Source organism: Danio rerio, chromosome 21 (assembly GCF_052040795.2).
Source record: "Danio rerio strain M-AB ecotype USA chromosome 21, GRCz13ab, whole genome shotgun sequence".
Classification (NCBI taxonomy): Eukaryota; Metazoa; Chordata; class Actinopteri; order Cypriniformes; family Danionidae; genus Danio; species Danio rerio.
The window spans coordinates 23,412,250-23,429,553 of NC_141041.1; the positions used below are offsets into that span (position 1 = coordinate 23,412,250).

General features: G+C 33.9%; 2 protein-coding genes across 12 annotated transcripts in view; one reads left to right on the plus strand and one right to left on the minus strand.

Annotated features, from left to right (window-relative positions):
- The window catches only part of LOC147838831 (odorant receptor 131-2-like), a 1,093,102-nt gene that overhangs the window by 474,298 nt on the left and 601,500 nt on the right, over positions 1-17,304 (minus strand). The gene's annotated exons all lie outside the window — the stretch shown is intronic.
- Positions 1-17,304, plus strand: part of gria4b (glutamate receptor, ionotropic, AMPA 4b) — a 201,234-nt gene that overhangs the window by 153,118 nt on the left and 30,812 nt on the right. For all 10 annotated transcript variants that reach the window (XR_015519488.1, XR_015519489.1, XR_015519490.1 and 7 more), the window contains 3 exon segments: positions 2,315-2,425; positions 8,626-8,832; positions 12,049-12,422. Coding sequence is in view for 7 of the 10 variants with exons in the window: in NM_212752.2 (NP_997917.2) it covers positions 2,315-2,425; positions 8,626-8,832; positions 12,049-12,422 (692 nt within the window). In the remaining 3 variants the exon portion in view is untranslated.

Genomic DNA, 17,304 nt, shown 5'->3' on the forward strand with positions numbered 1-17,304 from the left:
TTTATACAGCACATTTATTTATGTACAAATGTATTACATGCAAAGTGCAGTCTTGCTTGTCCAATTGCTGTATTGTATATTTCATGTTGTGATATGGCCAAAGCACCCTGCAGCCCAAGACCATTTACTCACAGAAGCTAAGCAGGGCTGTGCCTGGTCAGTACCTGGATGGGGGACCACATAGGAAAACTATGTTGCTTTTGGAAGTGGTGTTAGTGAGGCAAGCAGGGGGGTGCTCAACTTGGGATCTGTTAATTCCTAATGCCCCATTGAAGTAAATGGGTCACTATATTGTCAGTGAGTGCCGTCTTTCGGATAATATGTTAAACCGAAGTCCTGACTCTCTGTGGTCTTAAAAATCCCATTGCATTTTTCGTAAAGAGTAAGGGTGTAACCCCGGTGTCCAGGCTAAATTCCCTCTCAGCTCTTAACCACCATGGCCTCCCAATCATCCCCATCCGCTGAATTGGCTTTAATCAGCCTATAGCTGGTGTATGGTGAGCGCACTGGCGCCGTTGTGCTATGGCCGCTTTCGCATCATCCAAGTGGATGCTGCACGCTGGTGGTGGTGTTGAGAGATATCCTCATGATTGAAGCACTGTATGGCCATACACAATGAATGGTCATACACAATAAATGCACTATATGGCCATACACAATAAATGCGCTGGATGGCCATACACAATAAATGCGCTATATAAATACACATTACATTACATATTTCTTAGAAATGATAAGAATTAGAAATGAGGTATTAAATGAGTTATTAAAACTATTATGTTTAGAAATGTGTTGAAAAAAATCTCTTAGACAGAAATTGGGGGAAAAAACAGGTGCTAATAATTCAGGGGGGCTAATAATTCTGACTTCAACTGTATATGCATGTTACCAAACTTGACTGATAAATAGATAACGCAAATTGTATTGCAACTAGAGGTCATTTACCAATTTAGCAAGCATTACAAAAAATGGCAATACAAATACAAATGTTTGGTAATTGAATAAAGTTTTTCTTGATTGCTTTGATCCAGCCGTAAACTAAAACTCCACATTTTCAAAACAGTTAACACTCAGGCCTAAACAGCGAACTCATGGTCAAAATGACATATTTTGCTTGCAAAAAGCACATACCGTTTTAAATGTGCAACAAAAGTTAGTTTTACCTTCAAACAACACAACTTGCAAACAAGTATATGAGCTTTTTCAATCAATCATTACACAATGGACAATAAAACACAAAATACAGAACTCAGTGTGAATCAGTGTACTATTGCTTGCCATTGTAGCCTATTGCCAATGCCATTTGTTGTCTTTCTATTTGGGCTGTCAAATTTGCCTTTTTGCGAAGAATTGGATCCAGAACTGTGGCTGAAATCTGAAATGCTTAAAAAAAACAGACAAAAAGTAATAAAATAGTGTAAATATTAGAGAAAACACATGTAAACCAATATACAGTCAAATCTATTGGGAGTATAGGACATAGCCACTATTTACCTTCTCCATCCATGCTGGCACAGAACACAGACCTTCCACTGTATAATATTTGATGTTTTCAGACTGATTGCTAATTAAAGATTTGTGTGAAGGAGTGTCAAACCGGTGCTTCAGTGAATTCATACTGATCTTGGTAGTTTTGTTAGGAATAGATGGTTTCTATTTGGTTACCATAGCTTAAACAATAGAGTTTGGACTGCTTGAATGACATCCGTGTTAACTGTTTTAAAAAATGGTGGGGAAAATGTGTCAACACAATGTGAAAGGGTTTACACATATGCAAGACATGTCTTCTGCTTTGCTGGGATAGTGATAATGAAAATGAAGTGGAACCTAGTTTAACTTTAACCAGGTTAAAGCAAACAAGAAAAACTGTAAATTGATTTGAGTTTGGTGGCACAATAAAAAATTATTGAGAAGTTGTGAAGAGTTTGACAGTTTAAATGAGAATCGGCTCATCGGTTTTGATCAACAGCGCCATACACAGTTAGTTTTTATCCAAACTACAGACAGTTGTACTTACTGTTTGCAGACATGTGCCAAAGCATTTGCAATTTACCTAAATCAATAGGACTTGCCACTCTGAAGTAAACAATAAGCTAATTGTCCAGAAATCTAAACTTATTGTTTTGAAAATTAAAAATTTAAATCGAGAATTGAGCCAAAGCATTTGAGGAAAAACTATAATAGTTTAGCCCAACTTAGTCATCACATTATTTACACACATTTACATACACTTACCCATATGGAAATGCTTGCATGTGTTCAATTGCTCTCAGTTGGGTCTGGATTCTCATTCTCACGCTTGTCCCGTCTCCAGATCGGATACTGGAACGATGCTGATAAACTGGTTCTGACCCAGGATCACGCCTTGCTTCCCAACGAAACGTCTGGCATGGAGAATCGAACCGTAATTGTGACGACTATCATGGTGAGTAGCAGCCTTTCCTGACACACTTTTTAACAATAACACAACCTGTGGTGTTTGTCCTTCATCTGAAAGCTTCCATTTGCCAAGAGCTCCTCTCATACACATGGCGGGGGAAAAAATATGCACATTTCGCAGTGAATTTCTTCATAACATGCACACACACAAAGATACAGATCTGCAAATGCTGCAGAAAAATCTCAAAAGCTGATCCGTGCTGTTCATCAAAGCACTCTTTTTTTTCTTTCCTCTGTACGACCTGTCAATCATACTGCTGTCCATTCAGATAAACGTAATGCTCTTTTATGTGTGTTAAATAGCATCTCTCAACAGTGCTGTGTAAATGTGTGCTGCCATGGCATTGTGAATAAGCCGTGTGCATCATCTGCCTTCCTCACGTGTACTGTCCCCCCCCCCAAAAAAAAAGTGACCCGTCTTGGACTCGTCTCTATGTTGTTTTGCTCATTAAACACTGCATGACTGGGAAACATTCTGTATTAGGAGAGAGTGTCTTCCATGTATATACAGGGGACATTGAGAAACATATTTGCTAAATGCTAAGGTTTTGGAGTGTCGCAGCTGAAGCCAAATCCTCCTCTTTTCAGCCGCTGGTGAGGAACCCCTTATTAAGAAACTGAGCAGCCAACGGAAGAGCTCACTGAAGCGCGGACAGACAGAGAGACAAATCAGAACTGAGGGCAAAAACATGGAAACCGCTACCTGAGCCTAAATGAATGCCACAATGAGAAATGGAGCCGTCGCAGAGACAAAGACAAGCTCTAATAAGCAGCTCGATCATGAGTGGAGAAGACCTGTAGGGATGCAGGATTGGAAAACTGGATGGATTCATGGAAGTCTTTTTTTTTAGCATTTATATCACATGTGCTGAAATAGAAGGGCAAGGTTTTTACAGCATGCTGAATTTGAATATGGCATATTGTATATGAAATCATGATTGCTGTTTATTGCGTTCATTATGATGTCTCCATTAAGATATCGTGGACATTCTTTGAAATACAAGTTTTCTAGTATGCACTCTTAAAAATAAGGTTCTTTATTAGCACCAATAGTTCCATTTACAGTTGAAGTCAGAATTATTAACACTCCAGAATTATTAGCCCCCCTGTTTATTTTTTCCCCAGTTTCTGTTTAACGGAGAGAAGAATTTTTCGACACATTTCTAAACATAATAGTTTTAATAACTCATTTCTAACTGGTTTATTTTATCTTTGCCATGATGGCAGTAAATAATATTTGACTAGATATGTTTCAAGACACTTCTTTATGGCTTAAAGGGGCTAATAATTTTGTCCTTAAAACTGTTTTTTTAAAAATTAAAAACTGCTTTTATTCTAGCCGAAATAAATCAAATAAGACTTTTTCTAGAAGAAAAAATATCATCAGACATACTGTGAAAATGTCCTTGTTATGTTAAACATTATTTGGGAAATATTTAAAAAAGACAAAAAAAATCAAAGGGAGTTTAACAATTCTGATTCCAACTGTAGAAAGGGATAGTTCATCCGAAAATGAAAAATTACCCATTATTTGCTAACTTTCAAGTGGTTACAAACCTTTGAGTTTTTTTTTTTGTTGAACATTTAAGATATTTAAAAAAAAAGCTGGAAACCTGTAACCATTGACTTTCATAGTAGAAAAAAAACAAATATCATGGAATTCATTAGTTACTGTAGAAATTTCCATCTGTCTTTAAAATGTTCAATGAGTTCAATGAAAGAAAGTCAAACAAGTTTGCAACCAGTAAAAGGTGAGAAAATGATGGCAGAATTTTCAATTTCGTGTGAACTATCCCTTTGCCACCCATTTGTTTTACAGTGGAAATATGTTCTTTAGACTATTAAAATGTTGTTTATACTAAGAAAAAGATAATACTTTTATGAACTGATCAATGAATGGTTCAACAAAAGTGCACACAAAGCACCTCTAGTCATTTCTATGGCATCTCTGTGGGACAAAAATAGTTAAGTTTAAAAGTGTACTTTACATTACATTTACAATAGCAGCAGAATTTAAAGGGTCCATTAAAATTGATTCTTGTTTTCTTCCAAACCTTTATGACTCTCTTCTGTGGAGCACAAAAGATGTTTTTAAGAATGTTCACAATGCTTATTTTCTATATATTGCTGAAAAATATAAAAGCAGACTTAGCAGTGTACTTAAAATTTTATATTGTCAGAGAAATAAATGTAGCTTGGTCAGTATTCACTTTCATTGTGTGGAATAAAGAAAGTTGAATATACTTTGGAGATAAATAGGGAACAAAGACTACTAAAGCACCGTGAACATTTAATAAAAGCAGTCCAAAATAATTATAATGGCAAATAAAACCATAGAATGACATTTGACTTGATATATGTTCACAACTATTGTGTGTTAAAGAAAAGCCAAGCATGCAAAGAAGGTGAATGTGCATTAGAGAACGAAAAAACATTTAGAAAGTATCATAAAAGAAGACCAAAAATATTTTTTCTCTATTTCAACTTCTGAAATGCCACAGAATAAAATTGAACTTGGTCTCCACTCCCAACTTATTTCAATGTAGATAATTACAATAAAGGTGAGTGATGACTAAAGAAAGTCTAAAAAAGTGTTATAAAAAAAACATAATAAAACGGTTTAAAGTTTGAGCAAAATTCACTTTCAATGTACAAAAAGGAGCTGCTTGATTATTATGGCAAACTGTCTCTTTTTGTATTCCAATGAATTAAAGTAAGTAATGGCTAGGAAACTGTGAAACTATAAACAGATTTATAGCCCACCATTTAGTCTATTTATTTACTTGTTTGTAAATTTATATTTATTGAGTTTTTAAATTAATTTCAGTGATATTATTGACTAAGATGAAAATGTTCATTTGATTTATTTAGAATACAGTTTGTAAAGTAATATTATCTGTCTTGTAGCAGATATATTATAAAAGACACTTGTTTTGTGTACCAAATAAGTGTATCTAATCGGATTTGCATTGTAAACATTAAATAAAAGTAAAGAAATTATTATTTTTTATTTCATATATTAAGTTTTTAGTTATGATACTCCCAAAATCATTTCACACAAATTTACAGATGGTTTACAAAATTCTTCACATAAATAACAAAAAAAAGTCTACAGGTTGTGTCTGGTTCTAGTCATGGGTTTTGAATCTCATATGACATTTAGATCGTTTCCATTTTAAGATGAATAATCGCTTTAGGTTTCTAAGTAGTGAGTGATAAAGAATTGATGTGGTCTTTGTAAGAACATGATTTTGCATGACTGCCTCATGACGCAAGAATAGAGATCACCCGCGCTCGAGGCGTTACCTGCTACAAACACTACATCCTTTTATTTCCATTTTTACCTGTAGAAAAACACTGCCCAGGAACATCGCGCTGCCCTGAGCTTGTGAAAAAAGATTGGAGGAGAAGGCTGCATTCTCATACATCAAACAAATTTGAGATGAAACGGATCTTCCGTTGACATTCAGTGCGGAGAGCTCTATTTGCTGTGTGTGAAATATTTAATTCTCCCTACTGGGCTTTCTGCCTTTCATCATTTTAGCCTAGCCATATGGCTTAGGAAATATTTGTAAAAGGAAAGCAAGTTTTCAGGATTTTTATGTAAATGCTCTGCCGGCTGCTTGCAAGTAAACATTTTTATTTGCTGCTGTACGGCACCTGTATTGTGTTAGATATTGTTTGTTGTGACGGTACATCATGCTGATGACTAAAATGACCGTTTGTGTTTGCGGTGTGGGTTTTTCTGAGCTACTTTTTGCTTCTGAACTGTAGCACCAATGTGCTTTAGCCATAATGTGCTGTTTGGCTTGCAAAGCAATTTAAATAAATTGTGGAGATGAATTTTATGAGTCAGTTATTATTGCTTTGAAACATGTACAATACACAATGCACGTTTTGGGTGCTTTAATGCTTGTATGAACCATTTATTTGATTATTTAAAAACCCTTCAAAAATGTGTTTCTTATTTTCTTAAAAAAAAATTATGTCTGGTTTCTAGTCCAAATATCTAAAAATAATTAAATCCAAAAGCATTTTCTAGAAAAACAAATAGAGTGTCTTGTTAAGGAATAATATGTCAAAATTAGGCTAGTTTTGTCTTAAAACAAGCTAAATAGTCTGCCAATGGGTTATGCAAAATATTCTTATGTCAAAATGGAAAAACAAGATTATTTGGCAGATTATTTTGCTTGTTTTAATGGGAAAACTGACTTAATTTTGAAATTATTTTTGAAAACGAGACAATATTTTTTGTCAAGAAAATGCTTCTTGATTTAAGAATTCCTAGATATTTGGACTAGTAGTGAGACTAAAATCTTTTTTGTATTGAAAGGTTTTTATGTGGCTAGCATCTTGTTAGCACATGCAAACTTAATGAACTTTATAGGTCAGTTTACATTGCTTTGAAGCATGTACAATACACAATGCACGTTTTGGGTGCTTTAATGCTTGCATGAACCGTTTGTTTGACAATTAAAACACTCCAAATATGCTATTATTTTTTTGTCTGGTTTCTAGTCCAAATATCCAAAAATCTTAAATCAGCATTTTCTAGACAAACAAATAGAGTGTCTTGTTTTAAGGAATAAATATGTCAAAACTAGGCAGGTTTTTCTTTAAAACAAGCTAAATAATCTGCCAATAGGGTATTCAAAATATTCTTATGTCAAAATGAAAAACAAGATTATTGGGCAGATTATTTAGCTTGTTTTAAGTGAAAAACTCACTTAATTTGACATACTCTCTGAAAACGAGACAATATTTTTTGCTTGTCTAGAAAATGCTTCTTGATTTAAGAATTCCTAGATATTTGGACTAGTAGTGAGACAAAAAAACTTTTTTGCAGTGAAAGGTCTTTATAGGGCTAGCATTTGATCAGCACATGCAAACCTAATGAATTTTATATGGTAGTTTTTATTGCTTTGAAACGTACAACACACAATGCACGTTTTGGGTGCTTTAATGCTTGTATTAACCCTTTGTTTGATAATTCAAAAGCTGCAAAAATTATTTTCTTACATTTTTTTGTTGTTGTTGTTGTCTGATTTTTAGTCTAAATATCTAAAAATGATTAAATCTGGAAGCATTTTATTAACAAACTAAATATTGTCTTGTTTTAAGGAATAATATGTCAAAATTAGGCTAGTTTTTCCTTGAAACAAGCTAAATATTCTGTCAAAGTATTCTTCTGTCAAATAGAAAAAAAGCTAAATTATTTGGCAGATTATTTTGCTTGTTACTCACTTAATTTTGATATATTATTTCTGAAAACGTGACTATTTTTTGCTTGTCTTTTGCTTGAAAATTCCTAGATATTTGGACTAGAAATAAGATATAAACTCTAAGTAAGAAAAGCCTTTTTTGCAGCGAAAGGTTTCTACTGTATATGGCTAGCATTTGATTAGCACATGCAAACCTAATGACTGTAATTATCTTTTTATGCCTATGTGACATTTCAATACTTGTATGAACCCTTTGTCATGGTTTCATAAAGCCTTTGTGATACTTTAAATGTGCTTGATAATACTTAAAGGAATGTGAGGACATGTTGACTTATGTTAAAGGGAAAAAATGATATTTTCATTGTTTCTTTATGGCTTTAATTATCTTTATATGATTTATGGGATATTTCAATACTTGTATAAACCCTTTGTTATGGTTCCATACAGCCTTTGTGAAATTTTAAAAGGGTTTGATAATACTTTATTGAGGAATATGAGGACATGTTGACTTTTATGTAAAAAAACTATATTTATTTTCATTGTTTTCTTATGGCTAGCATTTGATAAGCACACGCAAACCTATAATGACTGTAATTATCTTTATATGCCTTATGTGATATTTCAATACTTGTATGAACCCTTTGTTATGGTTTCATAAAGCCTTTGGGATATTTTAAAAGTGTTTGATAATACTTTATTAGGGAATGTGAGGACATATTGACTTATGTTAAAGAAAAAACTATATTTTCATTGTTTCTTTATGGCTAACATTTGATTAGTACATGAGAACATAAAGACTGTAATTTATGTTCATTAAGATCTAAAAAGCAGCTTTGTTCGTCTATACCTTCACAATAAGTCATATTTGAAATGTATAGCAGGTTTACAACCACTTTGAACATGTTTGTTTTGTTTAGAAGTGTGACATGCTGCCCATTGAAAGTGCTCTGTTTTGTTCATTTAGGAAGGGCCGTATGTAATGCTGAAGAAAAACTGGGAAATGTACGAGGGGAATGAGCAATATGAGGGATACTGTGTGGATTTGGCATCTGAAATTGCCAAACACATCGGTTTCAAGTATAAGATCTCCATCGTGCCTGATGGAAAGTACGGAGCTCGAGACCCAGAGACTAAGATCTGGAACGGGATGGTCGGGGAGCTGGTGTACGGGGTAAAGCATTTTCCTTTTTTGCAATTGTCTGACATTAGCATTAGATTTATAAATGACATTTGATTGTTTGATGGACATGCTTAATATTGGCTGTTTTGCCATTCATTTCTTGTTTTAATGCTTTCCTAAAATTTTTCCTAAAATCTCCCGTAATTTAAAATGTTTGAGGTCAGTGTGATTGATTGATTGATTGATTAAGATATTTATACGATAATTCAGCAATAATTATTTGTTTTATTTTAACAAAAGTAAAGCCACCTTTCCAATGCACATGACAAACGACAAGCGTTAGACCGGAAGTCATTCATTTCCAATGCAGAGGAGTCCGGGAGCTGCGTGGAGCTCCGATCATCTCCGTATGCTGAAAATTCTGATCCGATTTGAGCTGCGACTCAAAATAAAAATAAAATATTAATAAAATAAAATATTAATTCTAGAAATAAAATAACTCCCGCGACTAGACCGTATGCGACTGGACGACCGGATGTGATGTATTCCAGTGTTGTCTTAGCAGGTCTGTGCGCACGAGATGAGTAATAGGAGTTTTCCGTAATTTTTTAAAATCAGAACAAAGTCTATATTAAAAAAAATTATATTCATAAATAAGTAATAATAATATTCTTTTTAATCTTGTCTCCACATTCCCTCCAAAACTTTTAGCAGTCTATGATGAGTTTCCAGTAATCATAAATTCATTCATTCGTTCAGCCATGGTGAACACACGTAGAAAAAATGCTCTTGCATTTGCACTCTTATTTCGCACACCAACACGAGAATCAGCTTCCCATTGTGCATGACAAAACTGAATATTCAGTGCGACTGCCACAAGGGGGCTTATTCTGACAGTCGTGTCGGAATGTATTGTGCAGCGGAAATGCTGCTTAATAGTTATTCATAACAACAGATACACTGTTTAAATTAAATGTTACTTTAAATTAAGTATAGAACTTTCACAATGAAAATCCCCCCAAAATTATTTTAATATCGTTCAAACATATTTTATATGTTTGCTGAGCAGCAGATCATAATATTAGAATGATTTCTGGAGGATCATGTGACACTGAACACGGAAAATTGAGCTTTGTGTTTTAAAATACAGTTTAGAAACAAATCAAGAGATCTGTTGTTATCTCTGAATTTACTGTGTCTGTTAGGTATGGGTTTGAGTAAAAAATTAGCAGTTGTTGTTTTATCTGCAAAAGTCTGATGGTATTTCTTCCAAATTTAATTACATAATTATAATAAACTGAGAAAGTTGTCTCCTCATTTCTGCCATATCTGTATATTAAAATACAAATGTTTTAATTAAAAAATGGGTAAGACTTTATTAAGGTACAAATCTAGTTATTAATAAACCATTAACTATTACTTCTGACTCAGTAAAATTCTAATTTGCTCCTTATTAATTGTAATGGTAGTAGGTAATAATTAAAGTAGTTAAATAATTAAAGTACAGCAGGATAAGAGATGTACAATAAGATCATACAGAAAATGTACTTTCCTATTCTAATAATATGCAGGGAATTAAACCACTAGTTAAAGAGGATAGTTCACCCAAAAATTTTAATTACCTCATCATTTACTCTCTCTCGTGTGGTTTTAAACATTTACAGTATGAGTGTCTTTCTTCTGATATTTTAAAGAATGCTGTTGCTGCACCTATTGACTTCCAGAGAAGGAAATAAACAAGTACTATGGAAGTCAATGGGTCCCAGCATCCAGCATTTTTCAAAATATCTTCTTCTTTGTTCAAAAAAAGAAAAAAAAAGTGAACTTTGGTGAACTATCTCTTCAATAGTGAGAATTATTACTTTAACAAAAAAATGTATCAAACAAATGTAATATTATTTCACAATTATATATGTATGATGTATATGTGAGAATAAATTGTCAGCTTTCACTGAAAACTTTAAGTTGTTTCTGGTGGAGAAAAAAGAAAGAAAAAGAAAGACAAGAACCTTTAAGAGGCTTTAGACGTTTATTAATGACCGCTGCTTACAGCCAGTGTCATTTTGTAGATTTTGCTGAGCACTAGAAAACACACAAGCCAAAGTTTTGCTTTCCTCTTGAAAGTGTCGACCAGTTATGAGAAACTTTAATTTCTTTTTTGGATTAGTCGTGCACAGCCCTGCTGAGGCCTAAAGTGTCACTAAGTCACCAACAATAATCTAGTTTTTGGATTTACCGTGCAGCAAAACGTGCAGCCTGACTTTAGACTCTACAGTCTGCTTTGTGCTGTAAGCATCTTTTTTTTTTTTTGCATTGATTAGTTTATCCCTCTCCACCAAACACAACCTCAGTATTAAGCCTTTTGGATTAACTTCTTGGATTTTTTGGCATTAATATGCAAAGCCTTGTTCAATTAAAGAAGTTGTACAATATGATGTGAGGAGAAGTAGGAATCAGCAGATTGTGCTTTGTTATGTTTCTCTTTTCATTCTCCTCTTAGTACAGCATTAAAATAACTGAAAATGTGAAGATATGAAATGCCAGCAAATATTTACTGTATAAACCCAGCTAAGTCATTATGTATGTTTTGCTTTTAAACAAGTTTGCATAGCTAACTCTCGTGTGATTAAATATCAAGATTGATACGAAGCACACTTTTTTTTCCAGAGAGAGGAAATTGCTGTGGCCCCATTGACAATCAGGTCACATTTTACAATAAAATTTCCTTACTCCATTTTAGTTCATTTGTTTATTAACATAAACTAATAATGAAAAATACTTGTACAGCATTTTTTAATCATAGTAAAATCCAAATTCATGCCTATTAGACCGTTGTTATTGCAAATTACTACACTGCTGTCTGTAATACTTGATTCTAATTGGTCAAACATTCCAAGGTATGCTATTCCCAGATAACAGCCGCTGAAACTAACAGCACAGGCTCATCCAGGTACTTCAAATTATCTTAACCGTCAATAAATATCTATACTTATATACTAGTCTGTCCTGCCACTGTTTTTGACTTTTTGGCTCCATCATGTAACCAAAAATGTGTAGGTTAGTGTATGCTCCACTCAGCTGTTTTCATTTCTGTCAGGTTTGTGTTTATTTAAAGAACTATTACAAGTCTGAACAATGTTTTGTGTTTAATTTTTACGTTGTTGTATTAAGTAGCCTTGTAGTAAGTGGGGTAAAGTAAATTTAGGTGGTTGTTATTGAAGAATAAAGCACACTAACCACTCTACACTGTCTATCTTTTATTTCTAGAAAGCGGAAATCGCTGTGGCCCCATTGACTATAACTTTGGTCCGGGAGGAGGTTATTGACTTCTCGAAACCCTTCATGAGCTTGGGCATCTCCATCATGATCAAGAAGCCTCAAAAGTCCAAGCCGGGTGTCTTCTCCTTCCTGGACCCACTGGCCTACGAGATCTGGATGTGCATCGTGTTCGCCTATATAGGCGTGAGCGTGGTGCTCTTCCTGGTCAGCCGCTTCAGCCCGTATGAGTGGCACACCGAGGAGCCCGAAGAGGGCACTGACGGTCTGCCCAGCGACCAGCCCCCCAATGAGTTCGGGATCTTCAACAGTCTCTGGTTCTCACTCGGTGCCTTCATGCAGCAGGGGTGCGACATCTCGCCCAGGTAAGCCGACTCTTCTTGCGAGTAAAAACATTGAAATTAAAACCATTTCTCATATATGGTAATGTCTGATAGCTGAAGTAGTCATTGCTGTAGTTTCCATAGTGATTTGATGAAGTGTTTTGCCTGAGTCTGAATTAAAAAGCAGCCAAGTGGGAGAATTTGCATTAAAACTCACTGTTTATTCATTATGTCTGCTTTGAGTCTTTGGGAGAGGGGAACAGTCAGTCACAGTCATCACTAAGTACATTTACATGCACTCTTATAAACATTTAAAACTAAAAAATAAATACACAAAAAAGTTTTAAATCATTTAAATACTTTTTTCTACTATATATATATATATATATATATATATATATATATATATATATATATATATATATATATATATATATATATATATATATATATTAGGGGTGTAACGATACACTCAGCTCACGATACGATGTGTATCACGATATAATGTTCACGATTCGATATGTATCACGATATTTGGAATAAAAATTGAAAATTAAACTGAAATGCAAATTTTACCAAGTAAACTATTTTTTATGTATTTCTTTTGTTTCAACTTGTTAAACTAAACCTTCTTTAAGAAAATAAATTAAACAGGCCTGTCTCTGGAAAATAAAACATTTTAAAAACTTCTTTAAAAATATTATTGAAATGACAGAGACAAAATTAAGGAACAATTTAAGTAAAGGTGCAAAAAAAAAAAGCTTTCTATTCAATTGAATTTAACAGTAAGAGCTTAAGGCTTTGCTTGGTCACTTGCGTTTTTTGTGTGTGCAAAAAAAATCCACATTTCCAGGTAATCAGCAGTTCTATAAGATAATCCTGAACTGATGTGTATCTGTCTGAGAGGTTTTTATGGATGGCTGTCTTCATGTTGGGCATAATGAGTGACAGGGTGGCCGTCTTTTTATTACACAGGACAGTCGTGACTCTTTTCAGCAGTTTAGGCAGGTTTACTATTTCTTCGGCGTCGCTGATGTCGGCGCTATCAAGTGTATCATGTTGACGTGCATTTTTGTGTACCTCTGTACTCAAAAGAGTTCATGCTCGTCGTAATCATAACTCTAAAATGCGATATGATTGTTTAAATAATGTGTACGTTTTCAGTTTCATTTCCACTGCTAAGTGCTGTTCATACTTTCCACGCGGCTCCTGAACGATCACTCTGTTCCACAAACTGAATGTTGTTTACTACTTTATTAGTCACAACCTGCAGGTTCTGTTCACTGAAGCAGACGCGCGCGTATGGCAAGCAGTTTTAGCATTTAAACCTTTGTTCTGACTATCCATAAATATATTTAATTCATATTTAATTAATTAATTTAGAGATATCTCTAATTACAATTGTGACTAGTCAAAACTCATTTAGAGATATCTGCAAATATTTTTCAATGGAAGTCAATGGAGGAATGACTAGTCATAATATATTTGCAGATATCTCTAATCTGATTTCGTACTAGTACAATTGTAATTGCAGATATCTCTAATTGTCATTCTGACTAGTCGAATTATAATTCGTCTGATTTTGACAGACGTCTGATTTTGAGAGGATGGGCCATCCTCTATTTCAGCTCCACTCATCTTGGTCTGCTAACATTACTGCTGCTGCAATCTGAACTCGCGTGCGACAGCAGGTGGAACGTAGCTCTCGTGCTAACAGCTCAACTAATAAGAGAAAACGGACGTTGTATCGTAATGAAATCGTCATAACGCCCTGATGCATATTGTGACATTTTTGCATCGCAATAAATCGTACAGCGATAAATCATTACACCCCTAATATATATATATATATATATATATATATATATACATATATATATATATATATATATATATATATACATATATATATATATATATATATATATATATATATATATATATATATATATATATATATATATTCTCAGTGACTTTTGAGTTTTACAGTATTACAAAAACTTTGTAAGCCCAACGCAATCTTAACCAATCCTGGTACTCTTCAAAAATAGTAATGGTATTAATCAAAGCATAATATCATTTTTTAGTTATACTGTACTATACTATTATACAATCATAATAGGAATACTATTATAACTTAACTATAAGTAAAGGGTAAAATAAATATATATCAACAAATATTAAAGTACATGTTTATAAAGAAGACAAATTTGATACAGTAACAAAAGTAGTGTGACATCTATTACTATCCTAGCATGGGATCTGTTTATATGTGAGGTTGAGAGAATATACTGTATGATGTTATTTAGAGAAAAAAAATCCATTTAAACACAAATTTGAGGAAGCGGAACATATATAAAGTAAACATATGTTTAATAATAAATGTATGTATAAAAATTAAAGCTAAAAAGATTTAATTTTACATTGTTTTTTTTTTTACTAGTTTGCTTAGCATGCAGTTTTTTAAATTAAAATAAAAAAAATTGAACAGACTTTGGACAGTAGCATACACTATGTATTTGATGATATTTTTGATTACATTTTTAGAACACAACCAGAGGTTGACCAATGTGCTGCACAATACTGTACACATCACAACAAAGAAAAATGTTAAATTATAGCTAAAACAAACAATTTTCATTGATAAAATGCCAAATCAAAGAGGTAAGTTTTCAACCTAGATTTAAAAATAGACAGAGATTAAACAGATCTAATCCAGAGAGAGCAGAGCATTCCACAACCTAGGACCAACTACTGCGAAAGCACGGTCACCTCTACATTTCAGCCTCGACTTACGCCCCCATTTACACATAAGTTAGAGACCTAAAAATTAAGAGAAGTGACTCAGTGCATAGTCAACCAGTGCAAAGAGCGTAAAACTGGTGTAATGTGGTCGTGTTTTTTGGTACCTGTTAAAAGCCTTGCAGCAGCATTTTGAACTAATTGTAAACGTGATAAGGTTGTCTGACTAATCCCAAAGTGAAGTAAGTTACAATAGAAACCATAAAAAATAGTTTAGGATTTTTTTTTTTTAAAAAAACACTTTTTAGTAGATTAAATATACGTGATGTTTTTGTATCAGTACATGATATAATGATAGCTTCTTCACAAAAGACTGCAAAATCTAGGTAAAGTGACCTTCCGATTAGATTTGAAATGAATGTGTATGTGTTTATGTCCTTAAAGACAGCAGAGACCAAAATCATTCAAACACACAAACAACTCAACTTAATGGAGCGCATGTGAGTGTACTTACTGATATGATCATATTCCATGTATATGTACAATAGCTAGCATCAGTTTTAAAGTGACATTTCACCCAAAAATAAATAAGGTCATTCTATCCGCTTTAAAAAGAGATTTTAAAGAAACATTCTTATTCTTTACTCTGTTTAAGAGGGTTTAACACACTTAAAAATAAAGGTTCTTTATTTGCATCAGTGTTTCCATGAAAAGCCATTTATAATGCAGCACCTTTTAATTCCCCATAAGACTCAAATCTCAAATCTGAAGACAATAAATTAAAACCTAAAGAAAATAAATATATTTTTAATAACTCTTTACTTAAAGTTTCTTTGAATATTTGAAAATGGCTCTACTATGGCGTTGCTGCAAAAACAATGTTTTGGAGAATTTATTTTGAAGTGTGAACTCTGTTTTTGGACCCTACTGATGTTGAAAAGTCTTAATTTTTGGGCAAATTATCCCTTGAACATATTTTACTCTGTATTTAAAACATTCCCCTTGTCTCACCTGTTCTACGGTAAGTAACTGAAATGTCACCCCACTTTGCACCCTGATGGATTTGGCCGTCATTGAAGTCAGTGTGGGGTCCTGGGTTCCCATGGACCAGTTCGATCAGTCATCCCTTCATTTCTCTGTGCCTCTAATGTCCGCACATGTCCGTCCGTCCTGCCGGCTAAATGTGAAATCTCACCGGAAATGTGGCAGTCATTCATCAGTTTGTTTTTGTGATTTGTCTCCTTCGCCTGCGGGGATTAACATCAGGCTCTCGCTCACTCACCTCCTCTTTTCTCTGTGTAATACACACCTGCATGACCACGATAGAGCTCTTTAAGAAGTGTTATCAAGAGAAGAGAAGAAAAAAAAAACAGGCTTTATTTTTCAGCCCCCACCAGATAAGAAATCACTCATGACAGGCCAAGAGGAAGAGAAGAGCGGTAAAAAGCACAGCTCTTGGAGGAAAACAGCAGGTACTTAGAGAGCCGTCAAAACCATAGCGTCTATCGCTTCTGCTCTATAGGCTGTGAATCGCAGCGCTGTAGAGGACCTATGGTTTCCATTTAGGTCTTATAAGTATCATGCACTTCATCTTTTTTTGCATATAACTAATAAAGATTCATGAGTTGGATTGGAGCCAATGGTAAACGCCGGGAGGAAAAAAAGCACTTCCATTCATTTTCTTTTGTCCATGCCATTAATTCTCTTTAGTCAGCATGTGCCTTTAGCTCAGTGTTCTTGATTTAGACGAGATGACGCAGTTGCTCAGCAGCGTTACTCGGGTGTTGGTACTTGTCCTTTCCTCCTCCTCACTGTCTGATAGCCTACTGGTTATTCAAATGTGCAGATTTGCTTTCTTTTTCATGTGCACTTGATAGTTTTATGCATATTTAATACATGAAGTGTGTTGTCTTTTTCAGTACTTTCTTAATCTTATATAGCAATTCTGCCCATTTTTTTTACTTTTATTTATTTGATTCAATTTTTAGGGATATTTTTAACCCTCTTTTTATATAGCATAGTAGAGCCAAAATCATTAGTCAGAGGATGGATTATAACGTATGAAAGCCGTTTTCAAATCGTGGTCTGGTAACTTTCCAGGCTGTTTGTGTTTGAGAGAAAATAAAAATATTCAGCTATTTGCATTTAGTGCATTGTAATAGTAAGAAATCAAAAAACGAAT